Source organism: Mixophyes fleayi, chromosome 1 (genome assembly GCF_038048845.1).
Source record: "Mixophyes fleayi isolate aMixFle1 chromosome 1, aMixFle1.hap1, whole genome shotgun sequence".
NCBI lineage: Eukaryota > Metazoa > Chordata > Amphibia > Anura > Limnodynastidae > Mixophyes > Mixophyes fleayi.
The window spans coordinates 297,059,354-297,077,587 of record NC_134402.1 but is presented as its reverse complement, the minus strand read 5'-3'; the positions used below and the strand labels follow the sequence as shown (position 1 = coordinate 297,077,587).

Sequence of the window (18,234 nt, the reverse complement as noted above, 5' to 3'; positions counted from 1 at the left end):
CAGTGGTGAAGACAGGAGGAGAGAATACCCTGCTCAAAGGAGCGTACAATCTAAGGGGTGGGTTAGACAGACAGAGAGACACGGGGGAGAGATGGAGGAACGGAGGATAAGGATAAGGGGGGAGGAAGAGGCAGAAGAAACATACAGAATTATGTGGCATACAAATGTATGGATGACATCTCTAGCTAAATAACTATTATTTATTTCTTATTCTGCACAGTTAATGGTCAGATAAGACAAGGTAAACTAATAAGCAGAAACACTGCAACAGAATACTCACAACAAATCATAGTATTAAAGCATCATATTATAGAGCATTCTTGGCACGTTGCTTAAGAATATTACAGGTTTCTAAAATGTGTTATTTAGTACTAACATGGTACTGAGAAACAGTATTTACATCTCCCAAAACCAGACTTGTGGAAAAACTTCCTGATCCCTAATAGCTTGGATGTCCCTCCTCTGATGGTCTTAAAAATATAGATTAGTACTAAAGTGAGGACAGCACAAAGCACAGTTATTATAGTTATTGGTCTTCTGTATCTGCAGACTGCTGTGCACATGTGGTACATGCTAAAATCAGATATGGAGAAAGTATCTGGATTAGTATCGCCTGCATCTTACGCCATCCAATTATCATTTTCAATTTAAGACACTAGAAGTCAAGATAAAAAAAAAGTACGGTTTAAAAAGCTGTATCTGGATCCCACAGAGTGAGAACTAAAGTTCACCTGTCAGAGGCACAATGGTGAGACAGGCATTCTGTGGGTTGAACCATTATTCAGGCTATCGATTCACAAGAACATAAAGCCTTCACTAACGTATGAGGCAAATGATAAGGCCAAATGGCTGACTCACTGAGTATATGGCAGATGCACCTTACAAGGCAGATACAAAGTCAAGGCTTGCAGCTTTCCTGACATGCTGGGATTTGTAGTTCAATAACAGCCTCTGCACTGTCATGTACAACATTACATTAGCAGAGGTAAAGTGAACACAGTTAAACTGTAAAGGTGTTGATTTAGAATGTTAGAAACATAAATCAGAGCCTGTATTTTTATTCAATATTAAATCAGGCACAGAAGTGAAAGGATGGTAATTTTATGTTATTATTTGTCCGGTCACATAATATAAAATGGTACTTTGCACAGTACTGAGTAGGTACAAATTACAAGCAAGGAACAGCATTTACATCCCACAGAGCATTCTCTCTTATATTTCAATGTTTCACTATCACGGTTTAACAGTGAGGAATTGCAGGTTACTAACTGCCAATTAGATATCTGAGGAGATGTAATTCAGGGACATAAAAGGCCCTTCACCATCTTTGTGTGTAATTTGTGACAACGGGAATCATTCACCTTGTCGGTTGCATCAAGGTCAGCTCCATGTTCAGTCAAGCATTCCACGATATCGTGGTATCCTCTCGCTGAAGCCGTCAGGAGGGGCGTCTCTCCTTCCCTGTTGCGAATGTTAACATTGCAGCCGACGCGGCACAGAGCTTTTGCCACAGGATAGTAACCATGCCAGGCAGCACAGTGCAGAGGTGTCTCTTCTTCCTACAAGGGAAACAACATAAACAAAATAATATATACATTTCCTAATACAGTTATAGGCAACACATGGACAGTAAACCATTCTTGTGTTACTGGAAGTGTTATGTACATTTGTACAGTTCATCATGTAGCAATGCAAGAGTTAAAAATAAAGTACACACTGAATACAAAATGGGATGAGTTTGTTCAGTGTGTATGGTTCAGGCACACACCTTTGGGGGAAATCCATGCAGGCCATCATAATCCTCCGTAACAAAATAAATAAAACTACTTAAAGTCACACTCAGGATTACTTAAAACAGTTTAAGAAAGCCAAGAGGCATTTGTTTGTAAAATATTTTATAAAACAATCCCATGTGCTTCTTTCAGCTGCATAATTAATAATTAACTTTCAGTGTGTCTTTGTGTGGGATATTGTGTAATGGAAATGTGTTTCCCACTGAACCTGTTGCTAGCCATGTATTTGAGCACTAAGCCACCAGTGATCACACACACACACTGTTCTGCTTTGGAAAACACCCTCAATGACTAGAGGATCCAAGGGGAAATGTCACCTTGGAGACAGTAAGTGAAATAATTAGGGACAGATTTAAGCTAAAGAAAGAGGTGTAGGAGGAAAAATACATTATCACATACATTAAATACATCTGTTAGGTCAGGTGCAAAACAGTAATTTGCTATTCTATAAAGCCATTAAAAACCAGCAATAAATCAACTAGACCTTATCTTAATATAACATCCCAGAATGTTATAACCCTTATGTAACACAGCTACAGAGCAGCAAATGTGACTAAATAAAATGATTCCTTATCGTAGATTTGTAGGCGCCACAGCGCTCCGCAGCGCCAACCAGGACATACATAAAACAAGGACATACAAGGTAGACAAAATAAGCACAGACAGGAACACATGGTATAAAGGACTCTGCTAATTAGAGAGCTTACATTCTAAGTGGAAGAGGGAACAACTGAAACAAGAGGAGCGAGTGTGACTCAGAGTGGAAATTAGGACAGTTGTGAGGGTGCATTAGTGTGAATAGTGTTATCTGGGATAAGGTCACCTCTAAAAAAAAAAAAAATGGGTTTTCAAAAAAAAGAGTCCTTCAGAAATATTTAACTAGAAATGCCTGCCAGACATATGTACCTTATCCTGAATATCCGGATGCGATCCAATGTTACATAGGTACTCTATGACCTCCACATGGCCATAGCGAGCTGCCACATGAAGGGCAGTTTCTCCAGACTGAAACAAAGAAAACCCCATAAAAAGTAAGGTGAAAATGAGATCTTTATAAGTAGACAACATTGCAGTAACACAGACAAGTCAGCAGTCTTACTAGTCTATTAAAATAGTCCTTATTAAGGCACATTTCACTAAATGTAGAGTAGAAATCATTGCTTTCAGAAATGACCTTGGTTGTTAACATTCCCAAAGACTTTGCAATCATTTTCAAGTGCAGGGTTTATTGATCAAAGTGAACCACTAACAAGTGGAAAGTTTAAACTTCTAAGCAGTGGTTCTAACGGTTCCGCAACTGTTCGCGCTGACAGCTATTTTGCCGGTAATATGTGAAATAGCCGGTTAAGCTGCGGGTGAGATGGGCATTAAAGTCCCTCACCCTGGCCAGAGGACCCAGGATGGAGAAAGACCTCAGTCTATCCATCCCTTGGGAAGTGCCCCCCTAGCCAGCAAATTTTCCTCCCCTAAGATAAATTTGTAAATAAAATAAAATGACTAATAAAAAAAATGATTATAGATCTAAATCCAGGGCAGGGGCCTGGAAAGCATGCCCAACTCCTAAGGGCACTAAAATTAAACAGAGTTCTCTTCCTGTGGGAAAGGCACAGTAGGAGTGGAGCTACACTCACAGATTTAACTGTTTAAGTGCCTGACTCCCGGGACCACCAGCTATACCCCTATGTTTTGCAGCGTCCCCCAATGGACTACAAGAAAGGGATTTTACGGTGAGTACAATAATCCTATTATACGAGTCTTCATTTGGAAATTCAGTTCTTTCAAGCAAGCCAGAGGAACATGATATGAGATCAGAAGTGAACTACACACTACCAACAGGTAAAGGATGAGCAGTGTACAATTAATATGTCCAGGGCCTGTGTATGGGTTGTACATTTTGGATGGTGTACTCGCAATGTGTTGAATGGATTTATGGAGGAAAAAATCATGAGAAAACTTGGCAGCAGAGAAAGATGGTTTTAGTGTCACGTTACCAAGACTGCAGATAAACTCCCGTCTAAGTAACAGAACTGAGAGAAGCACAGCCAGGAATCCTCACAGTTCCGGCGTACTCACCCGTCAAACTGTGCCAACAATGGCAGAGCCGCAACAGTTTACACCGCCTATTTCCTCTACTAGTGGGGGTCTCTGTCACACTCACAGATCTGCTAGTTGGGGGGAGGAGGGATAGTAACTAAAATTTAACTTTTTAGGTGTAATTCTCCTTTAACATTGCAGTTTTGGACAACACCATTTCAGGTAAGAGGACCCATCACCTAAACCAGGTTTAGTCCAGCATTGATGTATTTAGATACTCCATTTCACATCCCCATGGTAGACAAAAACTCTGGGGCAAATGGTTTGTTATAAACCTCACCTTATCTTTAACATCCAGAGGACATTTGTTCTGATGAAGGAATTTTAATGTCTCGACGTGGCCATGCCGTGAGGCCCAATAAAGTGCATTGGATCCAGCCTAGGTGAACACAGTAGAATTATGAACAGTATTAGTGAGGAAAGCACACTCATATGTATGTAGTAATTAGATAGAATAACTTTCTTTTGTAAAATAAGTAAAAACAAAGAGAAAGATGAAAACAGACCTTATCCTGCACATCGATATGTGCTCCACGTTTAATTAACAATTCCAGCATTTGAATATTTCCACAGCCAGCAGCAATTAATAATGGGGGGGTGCCATGCTGAAAAACAGGGATACTGAATAATGAAGAAACAGGAAGATAAATGCTACTAGAGAAAATTTGGCAAGTGCTAAAAATGAAGTTGAAGATACTATGTAGGGAATGTTTGGCCAAGGCTGCACTACTTCATATGTAACGCAATCAGTCCTAACAGAGATTCCGCATATCAAATACATTAGCCTTTGCAGTGTGTTTATTTTTTATTTATATATGTCATTGGATGTCAGAGGACACAGCCAAACAACATTTCTGGAAATTATAGTAGTTTAACTGCTGCAATGTGATTGGAGAATGCACAAATTATACATTAAAGGCCCTGTATTTTGAATACACATGGGATCAATTAAATTCTCCATGATGTGACCTGTGTAATGTAAAAGAAGCTGTATTACTGCAAACTGCATCAAGTAATGCTGGGCCACAACAGTATGGGGCCAGTAGCTTAATTTAGTCCAACTCAGTGCAGCCTGGTACCATTATATGCTCTCAAAGCTCCTATGTGACTTCTGATCTCCTTATAATGTACAGGAGTGTGACACACTACACCTGAATTTTACTGTGATTGGCAATCACATCCCAGCATATTGAAGCTACACTTTTGTGTTTTTCCTAGTGGAACAAAAATAATATGGCTTACTTGCTTTTCTGTCACTTTCACAATACATGTTATCTACATGACACTGGTATACCTTGAGATGACACCTTGTACATGCTCCAATGACTGAAGGGGCTAGGTTACTGGACACAGTGGGATAGAGAGACATACTGACAAGTGTTTAACTCCCTGTGGGAAAATTCCCTACATTGCCACCATACTAAAAAAAAATCCTGCCACACTTTCCTGTTGAGCATTTCTGCACATATGGTGCGCTGAAATATTCTTTACAGACATAGGGCCATACAACTATTAAACATGACTTGGCCACTGGATATAATAAAACAATTCTCTCACACCTTACCACTGAACATGTTCATATGCAGACATAAAACACTACATGAACTGACCACATGTGGTAGGAATTTATTGAATATAAAATATATATGTATAAGTACAGATACTGAGAATTGCATGCAGCAACAAAAAGTGACGCAGTATTAAGCATCTGGACAATATTAAAAATAAGGGCTACTTCTATGAATAAACGCTTTTAAGGACAAATTTTTCAATTCTGGCACAATCTTGGAAATATAGGAGTGCTGGCATCTGCATACGTAATCAAGGTTACAAGTTATTGAAACTATGCAATGTGGGGAAGTAAGCCTTCCTTTCATTATTAACATTTTTTAAAAAAAATATGTCTGGAATAGTGGCCAATCGATGATTTAGGCAGCAAATAATATGTTTGCCTTTGTGCAGTACAGGGCTGGTGTGAATGGCATCTACCCGTTATTATCTAGTCAATTACGTGCAGCAGTTCTGTTAAGACAACAAAATGCACACATGAAAAACACCACTTAGAGAGCAGTTGCTAGTACTTCTAAAACACAAAATAAGTGAGAACATGGGGTGCGATCCCCAAATTTTTCCACTGATATCCTGAGAGACCCGAAAAAAGGGAGTTTCAGGTCCAGAACCTCAATATTCCCAGGTATGCTAAGAGATATTTAACCAATTTAAGCCTGGTCATGTTTTCACGTGAATAGCCTTTAAATTCTAAGTAGTGTTGCTAAATGCACTTACATCAAAATAGACCACAAATATATTATACATCCCATACAAAAAAAAAGTCCAAATGCTTGTCAAGTAAATACAGTTTGTTTAATAAATATTGAGCTGAAAGATAAAGTAATTGGAGTCATGTAAGGCTAATAATCTTGATTGTACACACATTTATATGTGTATTATATTTATAATACCTTATTTGGTTGATTTACATCATAATTTGTTAAAGATCCAAGAAGATGCTGTAAACCAGGGACATTATCATCATTTATAGCGTGTATGATGGCCTTCATAACAAAAGAATCTTCTTCATCCTATAATGTCAGGTAAAAGAAAAACATACAGTGTTGATAAAATCAGTGAGGGTAAAGGTTATGTTGCTGAAAGTCAAGCTCTGTACTGGTCAGGTACATGCAAATACTGAATTACAAAATGTAGGCAAACTGTATATAACAGCGAACAACACTAAAAGGGAAACAATCCTATTACCTATTGCAAGTATTTGATTTGGACACCCACTCATAGCACAGCTGTCTAAACAACTCTAGGAGGTTATTGTTGTCACAGGAACATATATAAATACACATTATTGTTATCGCAGATTTGTAAGAAGCTACAGTGCTCTGCAGCGCCATACAGTAGGAAAAACAGGACATATATAAAACAAGAACATACAAGGCAGACAAAATAAATGCAGGCACGAAAACAAAGGGTACAGATTGCCCTGCTCATTAGAGAGCTTACATTCTAAGTGGAACAGGGCACAGCTGAAACAAGAGGAGCGAGTGTGGCTTAGAGTGAAGATTGGGACAGCTCTGAGGATGTATTAGTGTGAATAGTATCATCAGGAACAAGGTAAGCTTTAAAAAAAATGAGATGGCTTTTTAGAGAATGTCTAAAGATTTGAAGGCTGTGGGAAAGCCTGGTGGTAGGGAATTCTATAAGTGGGGAGCAGCACGGGAGAAGTCTTGTAGAGGTGGTTACCAGAGATGAGACAAGATGCAGGTCAAAGGTAGATTTAAGAGGGCAGGAGGGAGAATATTTTGATATGAGATTTGAGATGTATGCAGGGGTAGTGTTACTGAGGACTTTGTAGGTAAGGTTGAGTAATTTGAATTTGATTCTGGGAGGACACAGAGAGCCAGTGTAGGGATTTGTAAAGTGCTGCAGCAGATGTGGAGCAGCGAGAGAGGAAGATCAGTCTTGCAGCAGCATTTAGGATGGATTGAAGTGTGGATATATGGGTGTCGGGAATGCCAGATAACAGGAGGTTGCAGTAGTCAAGACGGGAGATGATGAGAGAATGGATATCAGGTTTGGTAGCATGTTGACTGGGAGAGAGTCTGGATGTGAGGAATAAAGCAGAGTGCAGAGTCAAGTGTGACACCAAGGCAGCCTGCGGGCTTGGGAGACTGAGGAAATTGTGGTGTCATTAACAGTGAGGGAGATTTGAGGGCAGGTGGTGATTCTAGCAGGATAATAAACTCTGTTTTGGATATGTTGAGCTTTAGGTAGCGTTGAGACATCCATGTGGATGTTTACAAATATGATTTACTTAGACACCACTTGGGCTTATCTGGACCATGCATCTTTTTTATATAACCAATAAGTCTCCCCTGAGCACTTGAAATCACTTCTATTGAAGGTATATTCCATTGCGGAAACTGTAAATGTATCAGTGAATGCATAGTGTGCCTAGGATTGAAAGCCATTTGTGATAATGCATGTTCATTTTCTGCTGCTTGGATTGGTTTTATCATGTACTTCTTTTGAATATAGGATCAGAGAATTGCAATGTTCTAGAACTTATAGTAAACGTAACTAGGTAAGTCAATTGTGACCAAATCTGACAATGACAATGCTTAAAAATACAAAAGGCATTAGAGCTTAATACCATAGAGAAAAAAGAGCAACAATGCAACATACAAATAGCATTCGTATAGCAACCAGATATAAGCTTCAATAGTCTGACTACACTGCAATGGACCATGTTACTGAATAGGCTCCATTGTCTTTACCTAGAAATGAAAATGTATTAACAATGGGTGAAAATGATTAATATTTCATTCCAACTAAACATTTAAATGGAGGTAAAAAAAATCTGCAGTAGCATAAATTGCTAGTAGCAGGGCTGTTTAATTATTTTCCCATGTTAGTGGCTTGGGAAGTGGTATGGAATTTTAAACATCTTGGCAGCATGCAGTGAACAAATCTGTAATCCTATTTTGTTACACAGGTGACGAAGTGCACAAGATGCACACAGCAATATGCCTTGGTTCTGCATTACTACTTTTGTGCCCTTATCGCAAGACACAAACAAAAACAAAGTAAATAAATTAAATGCATTCTACTCTCCAGTTGTATTATACGGATAGGTCCATTTTAAAAACATGGGACACACAAAAGGGATCTATTTTAAATACCTAAAACAAATCATCCCATTTTATCTCCACCTCCACACCCTGATGTGAAATATCTGGATAGTTGGAGACCAGCAGAATGATGGCTTATACCACCTCTAATGATGCAGTGTGCAGCACTTTCTGCCCTCTGATATGCTCAAGCTCTTCAGCTCAGCTCAGGGAACTACTTAATAATTAACAAAAACAGACAAGGCAGTAGAAAACCAACGCCCAGGGACAAAGCTAGCAAATTGTTTCTCAATCCCCTGTTGTGTACAAGGCTAGGACAACTGAAAATGCCACAAAATCTAGATTATTATTATTGACGACAATATTTATTTATGTAGCACAGCATTTTACAATTGGGAACAAGCACAGTAATATAACAAGACTAGGGGCTAGATTTACTAAGCTGCGGGTATGAAAAAGTGGGGATGTTGCCTATAGCAACCAATCAGATTCTAGCTTTCATTTATTTAGTATCTTCTACAAAATGACAGCTAGAATCTGATTGGTTGCTATAGGCAACATCCCCACTTTTTCAAACCCGCAGCTTAGTAAATCTAGCCCTAGTTATTAACAGACGATGAGGTAAGGTTGATTTGTTTAGTAAGCAAAATTTCCTCCAGTTACAAAATGCTGCCATACAGGAAACCAATGCCACAATTCCACTTCCTTTTATATGAATTTATTGAATAACAACCCCATGACCAGGAAGTGGGGAGTGTCATAACAATTGTCAAAATAAACAAAAATATGTAGTGATACCACCAATAAGTATAATAGTTTTGGTTCATTACATTAGTAGTCCATTAATAGTTAAAATACTTTGTGTCATAAACAAAGCACGTTGTGAATATGTGCTCCTTTAATTTGATCTTGTATGTCGCCGTCCTGTACACATACCCATTAGTTTTAGAACTGCCGATTTCAGACGCTTTGAAATCATTTATTAAAACGGCACTTTTATTAAGGACAAAGCTCATCGGGTTTTGTCTTTAAAAAAGTTGCCGTTTGAAGAAACTAACTTCAAAGCTCCGGGAATCGGCGGTTCCATAGTAAATATACCACATGACTTCTGTGTATATTTCCCATGGTAATACTGGTCAGGGCGCTCTGCAAAGCAGAACATGGTTCACCTGCAAAATGACCATGTGTCTTTTTACAGTGTGAAAATATACTTATACATATTTGTATATGAAAATGGTAAATGCTAGAAAGAAAACAAAAAATAATATTAAAAAGGGCTCATTTATAATGGCTGGAAGCCCAAAGCCATTAAATAGACAGCAGCAAACAGACTAAAAGATAGAAGACTAAAGCTGCCATACTATGTACATCCAATCTTATAGTTTGTAATCAAATTCGTGAAAAAATTGTTCTTTGTTAACCCAATCATTTAGAAAAAAAAATGCTATGTGTGCACCATAATTAAAAAATCACATATAAAAGTTAATCGTTCATTCTAAAACGTGAAAGCTCTTGAGTCCCTAGCTAGCCTAATCCAGGATACAATAAAAATTAGCCATTCATTTACAGTTTATACATAATGTTCTCAACGTTCAATGAGTGTCCACGTGTTTTTAGCCTGCTGCAATCTTCCTGAAGGTTAATTCGTTTGCATTAGAACAGTAACACTGATGCTTTGTGGACCAGTAAATCCCTTTAAAAATGATGGCTCACAATTCAGAAACTCTCTCTATACATTACATAAATCCTTATGCCATGTTCCGTTTGCAGATTCTCATTTCAGGCTGATCATTTAGAAGCTGGTAGGACATGCTGTATACTATGTATACAGTAATGCTTTCTCCACTACTTTGGCAACACAAAAAATAAAGAAAAAAGTCACTTATTCTTATAGGTTTTTAGCTTACCAGAGTGTCATCACTTCTAGCAATACTCATGTTGCTCCTTGATAAGAAAGATCTTGATAGTCTTTGGCACAGGGATATTAATCGAACAGATTGCTTAAAAAAACAGGAGACATAGCCAGTCAGTTTATCCTCAATAGCATAAGAAATGTGTATATCACTATACTAGAATAACTATTATATAATTACTAACAAATATTTTCTATGGGCAATGAATCATGGATGTTTCCAATGCACCGTACCTGTTGCCCATATGCACACTTGAACTGTTTGAATATTTAAAATCATTGGTTCAGGAAGTGGGATGGAATTTTAGATGCCTGCTGCAATCTTTTGAAATCAGACAGTTCCTTATGTTTGTCTAATATGCACAAGGTTAATGAAAGTCAACATCTGACTGAATGCTAAAGGTCACAGCCAGGAACACACATAAACTTTATGCAATCTAAAGTTACAGCATCTTTATGGTAACATTTCAGAAGACTATACAATACAGTTCTCTGCATATATGCTACAGAAATATTGAAAAATATAGCTGAATTAATATTTTTTTTTTTTTTTTTACACAAACATGGATTCCCCATTTCTGGGATATACTTTACTCAAAAGAGGTTTCAGACATAATTTGTTTCAGAAGAATTGTGACTTTAGATTGAATTCTGCACCTCGAAAAACCATAGGCAGTGAGGATTCACCACTTTTCTAATGGCTTGGTAGATTTATTTGAAGGTCATAGGAGAACACACGTTTAACAAGCTCCAAGCATTGCTTTGCAGCGACCATGTCACCATGTATACGCCTAAGGCGCTGGGCATGGGCTGGTCTATGATGCCTTCAGTCCCTAGAAACCTTCTCAAACTATTGTTTTCTGCCAGAAGTGCAAAGTCTCTGCATACATTAGGGTTGAATACGGAGACCATTAATCAATCTACCAAAAACTTATCCTTATAGCTTTAAGATAAAGAATGAACCTTGAATTTGCTTAGGAAACTACACTACATAAAAGTTACAAAAATATGTAAAAAGGAGCATCCACAAGAAAGAAAAAAATTACAAAGCCAAACCATAAACAAACTTACTTTCCATTTTCTACGTGCAGCAAACTTCTTGAATTTCTCCATGTTGACTGCAGAGGCTTTTCTGCTTAGTGCTTGTTGTGTATCTTTAGGCTGAGACAAGGTTACAAAGAGTCAGAATAGCTGTGTATTACACATGGTATAGGGGGGGCCGGGGGGGTTGGGGAATCACAATACAAGTAATCACACACTGTACACTGCAGTGTTTCTGTAGTAATCACACTGAAAAATAGTAAAGTGAAAAAGACCACTAAACATAAAAAACCCATTGAAAAGGCCCGATTTACGTTCTTTATTTTGTGTCTGCAATGAGACACAAGGGAGAAGAATGTAGCCAGTTATTACTGCTGCAATAAGCTGCAGGATAAGATGGAGTTCAGCTTCTCCCAGGACATATACTGTGGAGAGGAATGAAAATCACACTGCCAGTTATTAATATTAACCCCATCAATAACATTGCACCTTGCAGTACAAGACTGATCCAGGCAATACCCATATTGTAGCTTGTCCAATTTAATCTCACACTGTGTAACATTACAAGTTTTGTAGCTTGTAAATGAAAACACTGTGCTTTACTTCCAATTGCAATGAGAAAAACAAAGCAGAAGAATGACTGTACACACACACATATACATACAAATACACACAGTATTCTAGTGTCTGAATGACTATATGTCCAAAATAGCAGCTCCAGAACTACAGCCATATTGCTATGTCTGACTAACACTTCACTCCAACTTCGAAATGCTTGACGTGGTGCAAACAATAAATACTTGTAACTGGTTTCAAGATCTGAGTTGGCCATACGGATCATTGATCTGTATAGAGGTCACTGGTGGGCTGACTGTTTTATAAAAATCACCAGGGAAACGATTTCCACTTGGTTGCTTGCAAAACCACTATGCCAAAAAAAAAGAAAACACAAGCATTCACAGTTTTTGGTAATATCTCCTGCAGTGAGAATGGATCATGCATATTACTTGTTTCCGACTTCATTCCCAAGTGGAAACTCGGTAATTAAATACCTTATTTAATTAGGTACCAGAAAAGCAAACTACAAAGCATGCTCACATTTGTTCTTAGCAGCTAGCACAACTCAGCAACAGGTTTAGTAGCTGCATAGGTTTCCTAATAATCTTTAGCACTTATGCCCCCTTTTGCTAATAATGCCTACTTTAACATGGGATTTAGGCTATGACATGCTTATTATTTTAATCGTCCATAAAGCTAATTGGATCACTTTTTGGGACATTTTGCAAGAAGGCTAACAGCTATAATCAGAGCGTCTAATTTTAGTACCTTAAGATATCACGTCTTACATCTCTTTGCACAGCCTTACATTTTCCCTGCACATCCTGCAACAATAAAACCTAAAAGGATCTATACCGAATACTTAAAGTTCAAACTTCTTTTCTACAATATCCTCCACTTTTTAACATCTGAATTTCTCTTGCTTGAAGAAAGATGGGGTATTAAGCGATTTAGTTTGTGAACATTTTCCACAGGAACATACAAACTATGAGGGTGCTTAGGATACAGAGTCTTGCCCCATAAACCGGGGCAAAAGTCAACCCACTCCCCCAGGAAACATGGGTTTCTCAAGTAAACATGCAATCCAACTAATAGATAGAAGGTGGTGGCACCAGTTTTTACACAATTGTAGACTTTACTGTTTAGTTTAATCGCACACCTTTTTTTTTTTTTTCACTATTAACTATGTATGGGAAACCCCTATTTGCGGACAGGAATGCTTGCAACACTGGTGAGCAGCTCATACATTTATAGGTAAGGCATATTTCTAACGTGAAGATGCCAAGTTGCTGCTTGACCTTCTACATTTACCTTAATCCATGGGTGACGTAAACTATCCTCAATTGTCATTCTCTTCCTTTAAAGAAAAAAATAAAATAAATATTGTTATGAAGGGTGATACATAGATAGAAGTGGACTAAATTATGTTCTTCTGTATTTTATAGTTTTATCCAGAGACATGACATGTATGTTTCCATTTTAAATCACAAAAAGCAACTTTATTATAATTACAGTTTTAGACCAAATATTTTAAGATACTTCTATCTAAGGGGCAGATTCAATTTACTGTTAGGTGCTTCCGAACATCGCCTCAATGTCCGGCTGCACACGTTGCCAGGTCAATATGGTAACAAATCTCTGCTCCTTTTCTCCTCTCATCTCTATGGGACATGAAGAAAGATGAGCGGAGATTTGAATAAAAACATTGAAGCAATATGCCCAAGCGGACTGTTCCAGAGACACATCACGGCACCTTAAGCCAAATTGAATCTGCCCCTAAATGTCACCTACTTTTCCCTATTATTCAACTCCATTATAAAATACATAAAAGTGACTTGACTGCAAGTTTCATGGCTACAAATTCTTCAGTAATGGTTATGTTTGCACATGTCTTTACATTACATTTCATGATACAAGGACTCCCTTTCTATGATGCCCCCACTTGTAGTTTCTTATGTAACTTTATCTGTTAAATCTATCTTTGCTTACATTGTTTTTTTCAATAAAAATGTCAAATGAAAGAAAAAAAAAAACAAAACAGATTTAACTAGTGCAGCATCTGAGCATAATTGTGGTTACACTCTTTACAACTGCAGTCTTTCTATGCACCTCTTTATCTCCCACTCTACTTTTAAACAGGTTCCCAAATGTCCCATTCTCAAGGAGATTTCAAGGAGGTGACATCACCAGATCTTACTTTGGGTCCTTGACAAGGAGCTGCCTAATGAAGTCTTTTGCCAGGTTGCTCGTGTTACTGAAGAACTCATCCTCAAACTCGTAGCTAACGGCAGATATATTAGCCAAAGTCTCTTGTTTGGTCTCACCGAGAAATGGAGATGCACCACTTAACCTAGACAAACATGAGCAAAACAATGGTTACTGTCTGTACCGGTACTCCATCAGGAAGGCAGCATCAGTGAAATTATTTTTTTTATATTATTATTTTTTTATTAGTAAAGACAGTTTTGGAAAGTTACGTTAGATAGGCCATAGCATCTTTACAACAGTTCTATAAATCAGCAAAGCTGTGGTGGTACAGCCAGACACTGCTGATGCTATCAACATAATATGTAAAAGAAACTGTCAAGCACACTACCCAGAAAATGAAAAGAAGAACAAAGCGATCACTGTGTGCACCCGTTACTTGCAATTTCCTCTGAAGCACCGTAATGATAACACATTTATTTAGTGTACTTTTAAATATTTAGGACACTAGAATGCTGTACATCATCCATGCTACTGTTGACCATACATTATGCAGTCTGCACCATTGATAACTGTAATGTAAATATTATGTGTAACAAAGTAAGGAACGTATTTGTTCTTCAGGACAAGGTTTCCCATCTTATGCCCTCTTATGTTTGTACGGCCACGCCAAGCTCTGTTATACTTGAAATGTATAAAAACTTCCATTTGCTGAGAGAGGATAAACCCACCCAACACTGGTAAAATATAGTATAGAGAATAATACTTACAGAATGTATGTTATTACTCCAATGCTCCTATACAAAAAACACACAGAAAAAGCTTAGAACGGAGATCACTTGATTATTATTTCTAAAAGTCTGATTATACAAATGTTGGGATTTTTCGGCAACATGTATGGCCTATGAAATAAGTTTGCTTTCTTTACAGAGCCCCGTCACATCATTAATATGCAAACTAGACTATGTTTACAGTCAAATATTCCTTATTTCTCTCCAATAAACAAATATTTTAAGTTAGTTTGGCGACATGTCTCGTGTCTCAAATACCAATCAGGACTCCATATTATAAAAGTGCAGTATTTCTACTAAATATGATTTTATGGCTTTTTTTTTTACCTGTGCCTCATTTTTATCTTTAATTGTGCCATTCGCTATAAATGACAGGGGCAATTACCGAGTCCTATCAGGTAATAGTTAAATGCTACTATTAATGACAAACATTTGCCTACTTTCAGCAAGCAAGAACGGCTGTTAGAGCCCCTCCCCTTTCTTCTAATTCTCAGTACTCATGGGTATTTAGGATAGAAAATGTAAATGTGTAAAGGCTGTGAATGGGATATATACTACGTCACTATGACAGTAGAGAGAGACAGACACCTAACAGATTATATCACTAAAGCTCCATGCGGTCACACAATATGTGAATACGAGTGAACTATAAGGGGCGTATTCAATTGTTAGAGTTACCGCTAACAAACGAGCGCTCAAAAAATCTTACCGTTAATACGGTAATTACTCGCGGAATTTCAGCTCGCAGCCCCCTGAGCGGCGAGCTGAAATTCCGCAAGTAAACTACCGTATTAACGCTTTTCGCGCGCAATATTACCGTATAAACGGTAATATTTTTTGAGCGCTCGTTTTTCAGCGTTAACGCTGACAATTGAATACCCCCCTAAATGTTGTGATGTTGTTTGGTTGATGTGTAAGCGACAGGTCTTACCACATATCAGACTCCAGACCAAGTGGCTCATAGTTTACAATCTCTGGAGCTAAAGATGGGAGAAAACAAAAAAAAGAGAAAAACAAATATTTCAGACACCGTATTACAAATGGAATAACAAAATGGCAACAAAATTATCATCAAGTAGATGTGCTTACCAACAAATTCTGGGGTGCCAAATATATTTTTGAATTCATTTCCTGAATCAATTTTGTGAGCGAGGCCAAAGTCAATGATTTTAATGCGAGGCTTAGGCATATTCCTGTCTAGAAGCATGATATTCTCCGGCTAGGCACAAATAAAAAACACACAAGATTAATGAAGACATAATAGCTGACGCTTTCTTACTACAAATCTTGCACATAAAGCAGAACAGACATTATTTAGAAATATAAAGTGCAGTCTACAATTTTAAGATTTACCAACTTGCAGTTTTAGTCTGAAATGATCATGTTCTATTAAATATTCTGTACCTTGAGATCAAAGTGGGCAATGTGCAGTGAGTGAAGGTAATTGACACCATTCAGGATCTGTTTGAGAAACTCTGTGGCTTCCTCTTCAGTCAGCGACTCCTTCTCAGCAAGAAAATCAAACAGCTCCCCACCTGCCACCCTGCGAAGAAAAAGTATGGACAGATAGGATAAGAAGGCAAATCAGATACAGATCAATATATACAGAACAGAACAGAACAGTTTTCAGGCAGACAATACTGTTAAAAGACAAAGTAATGATCAGTTCACATGTACATAAATATCCACCTCCTACACTGTGATGTGCTCCCATGTAAATGGTCTGCAGGAATGTCAGAAACAACAATATAAAAAAACCAAAACAGATCTTCTCGGTACTAGCATCAAATCCTTTAGTACCGCCAAACTCCCCGTCAGCACACACACATTAATCTGAACCTTTCCATTTTTATTCTGAAACACTTCACTTCAAACAAGTTCTGTCTTTTGTAAGCCACAGGAATAAGGAGACATTGGTACAGACTTCATTTCATGTGTCACAATGATTAAATGTATTTAATGGACTGGTAGAATTGCACCTGTAAATGCACATTCCCACATAAAATGCACTGGGTTTGTGCAAAAAGACATCCTATTAAAAAAGTATAGGCCACCAGCTGATCACCGGCACCTCCAAGGACCTGTAAAGAGCAGTTTGATTTGCAGAGAGAAAAGGCTCTGCGGCCAACTGTTCAGCTGGGCATGCCTTCAGATTCAGCAGTTTCCACCAAGTGAAGCCCACTTTTGACATGCTAATCTATTCACATATAAACAGGCCCATAATGCCACAAAGCAAAGTTGCGCCCCCTGCCTACAGTTTTGCGTCTTTGCAAATGTTGCTTCCTAAATGTTCTAACAATTAAGATATACTGTATATTTGTAGAAGAAAGTCATTGAAAAAAGAAAACTAAAGCAAAGACAACATTTAGGGGCATATTCAATTAGGATTCGTGGCCGAACGGGTCCCCATACCGCAACATCGTGGATTTCTGTGTGCACGCCATAGGGCTGCGCACAGAAACGGTACTGTAATGGCACTTTATAGGCGTAGCTGCGCATAATCGCAGCCGTGAATCCTAACTGAATATGCCCCTTATGGTTCATTCAGACACAACTTCGGTCAAGATTTACACACTCCTTATAGGGATAAGTGAAAATGAATTTACAACCCCAAACGTGCACCCTATAGCTGGATTTACTGCCAATTCTAAATGAGGCCCAAAGTGAGCAAACCACTATGTAATTCTATTTATTCAGGTCACACAAGGCCCTGATCACGGCCCTTCAACTTTTCTCATGGTACTTCTCTTCTCTTTGTGAATAATTTGTTTATTTGGCTTCCAGTACTATGTCTATGCTGAAGACATCCAAACCTAACTCTCCTCCCCTAACCTCTCTCCATCTCTATCTTGTGTACCAACTGTCTCTCTGCTATCTCCACATGAACGCTACCTAAAGCATGTCCAAAAAAGGGCTCATCGTTTCCTCAGCCCAGAGCCACCATCTCCTCTAAAATTTCCACCACCATAAACACTGCAATTTTCCCAGTCTCCCTAGCCCGCTGCCTTGGTGTCACACACAACTCCTTCCTCTGCTTTATTCCTCACATTCAGTCCCTTTTTCAGTCCTGTCTCCTCCAACTTCAAAATATTGCTAGAAAACACCCTTTTCTTACCAAAGATGAAAGCAAAACTCTTATCCATACTCCATCATCTCCCGCCTCGACTACTGCACTCTCTTTCTGTCTGCTCACCAATCTA

At 38.2% G+C, this 18,234-nt stretch overlaps 1 protein-coding gene across 1 annotated transcript in view; it reads right to left on the bottom strand.

The window, feature by feature from the left end:
• DAPK1 (death associated protein kinase 1) overlaps nt 1-18,234 on the bottom strand; it is a 117,148-nt gene that overhangs the window by 23,844 nt on the left and 75,070 nt on the right. Inside the window, exons 4-16 of the mRNA XM_075211075.1 lie at nt 16,439-16,577; nt 16,124-16,253; nt 15,966-16,014; nt 15,014-15,040; nt 14,236-14,388; nt 13,350-13,395; nt 11,511-11,600; nt 10,435-10,527; nt 6,350-6,469; nt 4,394-4,492; nt 4,168-4,266; nt 2,700-2,798; nt 1,362-1,559 (exon numbers count right to left, since the gene is read on the bottom strand). Coding sequence (XP_075067176.1) covers nt 1,362-1,559; nt 2,700-2,798; nt 4,168-4,266; nt 4,394-4,492; nt 6,350-6,469; nt 10,435-10,527; nt 11,511-11,600; nt 13,350-13,395; nt 14,236-14,388; nt 15,014-15,040; nt 15,966-16,014; nt 16,124-16,253; nt 16,439-16,577 — 1,342 coding nt within the window. The remainder of the gene's footprint in view (nt 1-1,361; nt 1,560-2,699; nt 2,799-4,167; nt 4,267-4,393; nt 4,493-6,349; nt 6,470-10,434; nt 10,528-11,510; nt 11,601-13,349; nt 13,396-14,235; nt 14,389-15,013; nt 15,041-15,965; nt 16,015-16,123; nt 16,254-16,438; nt 16,578-18,234) is intronic.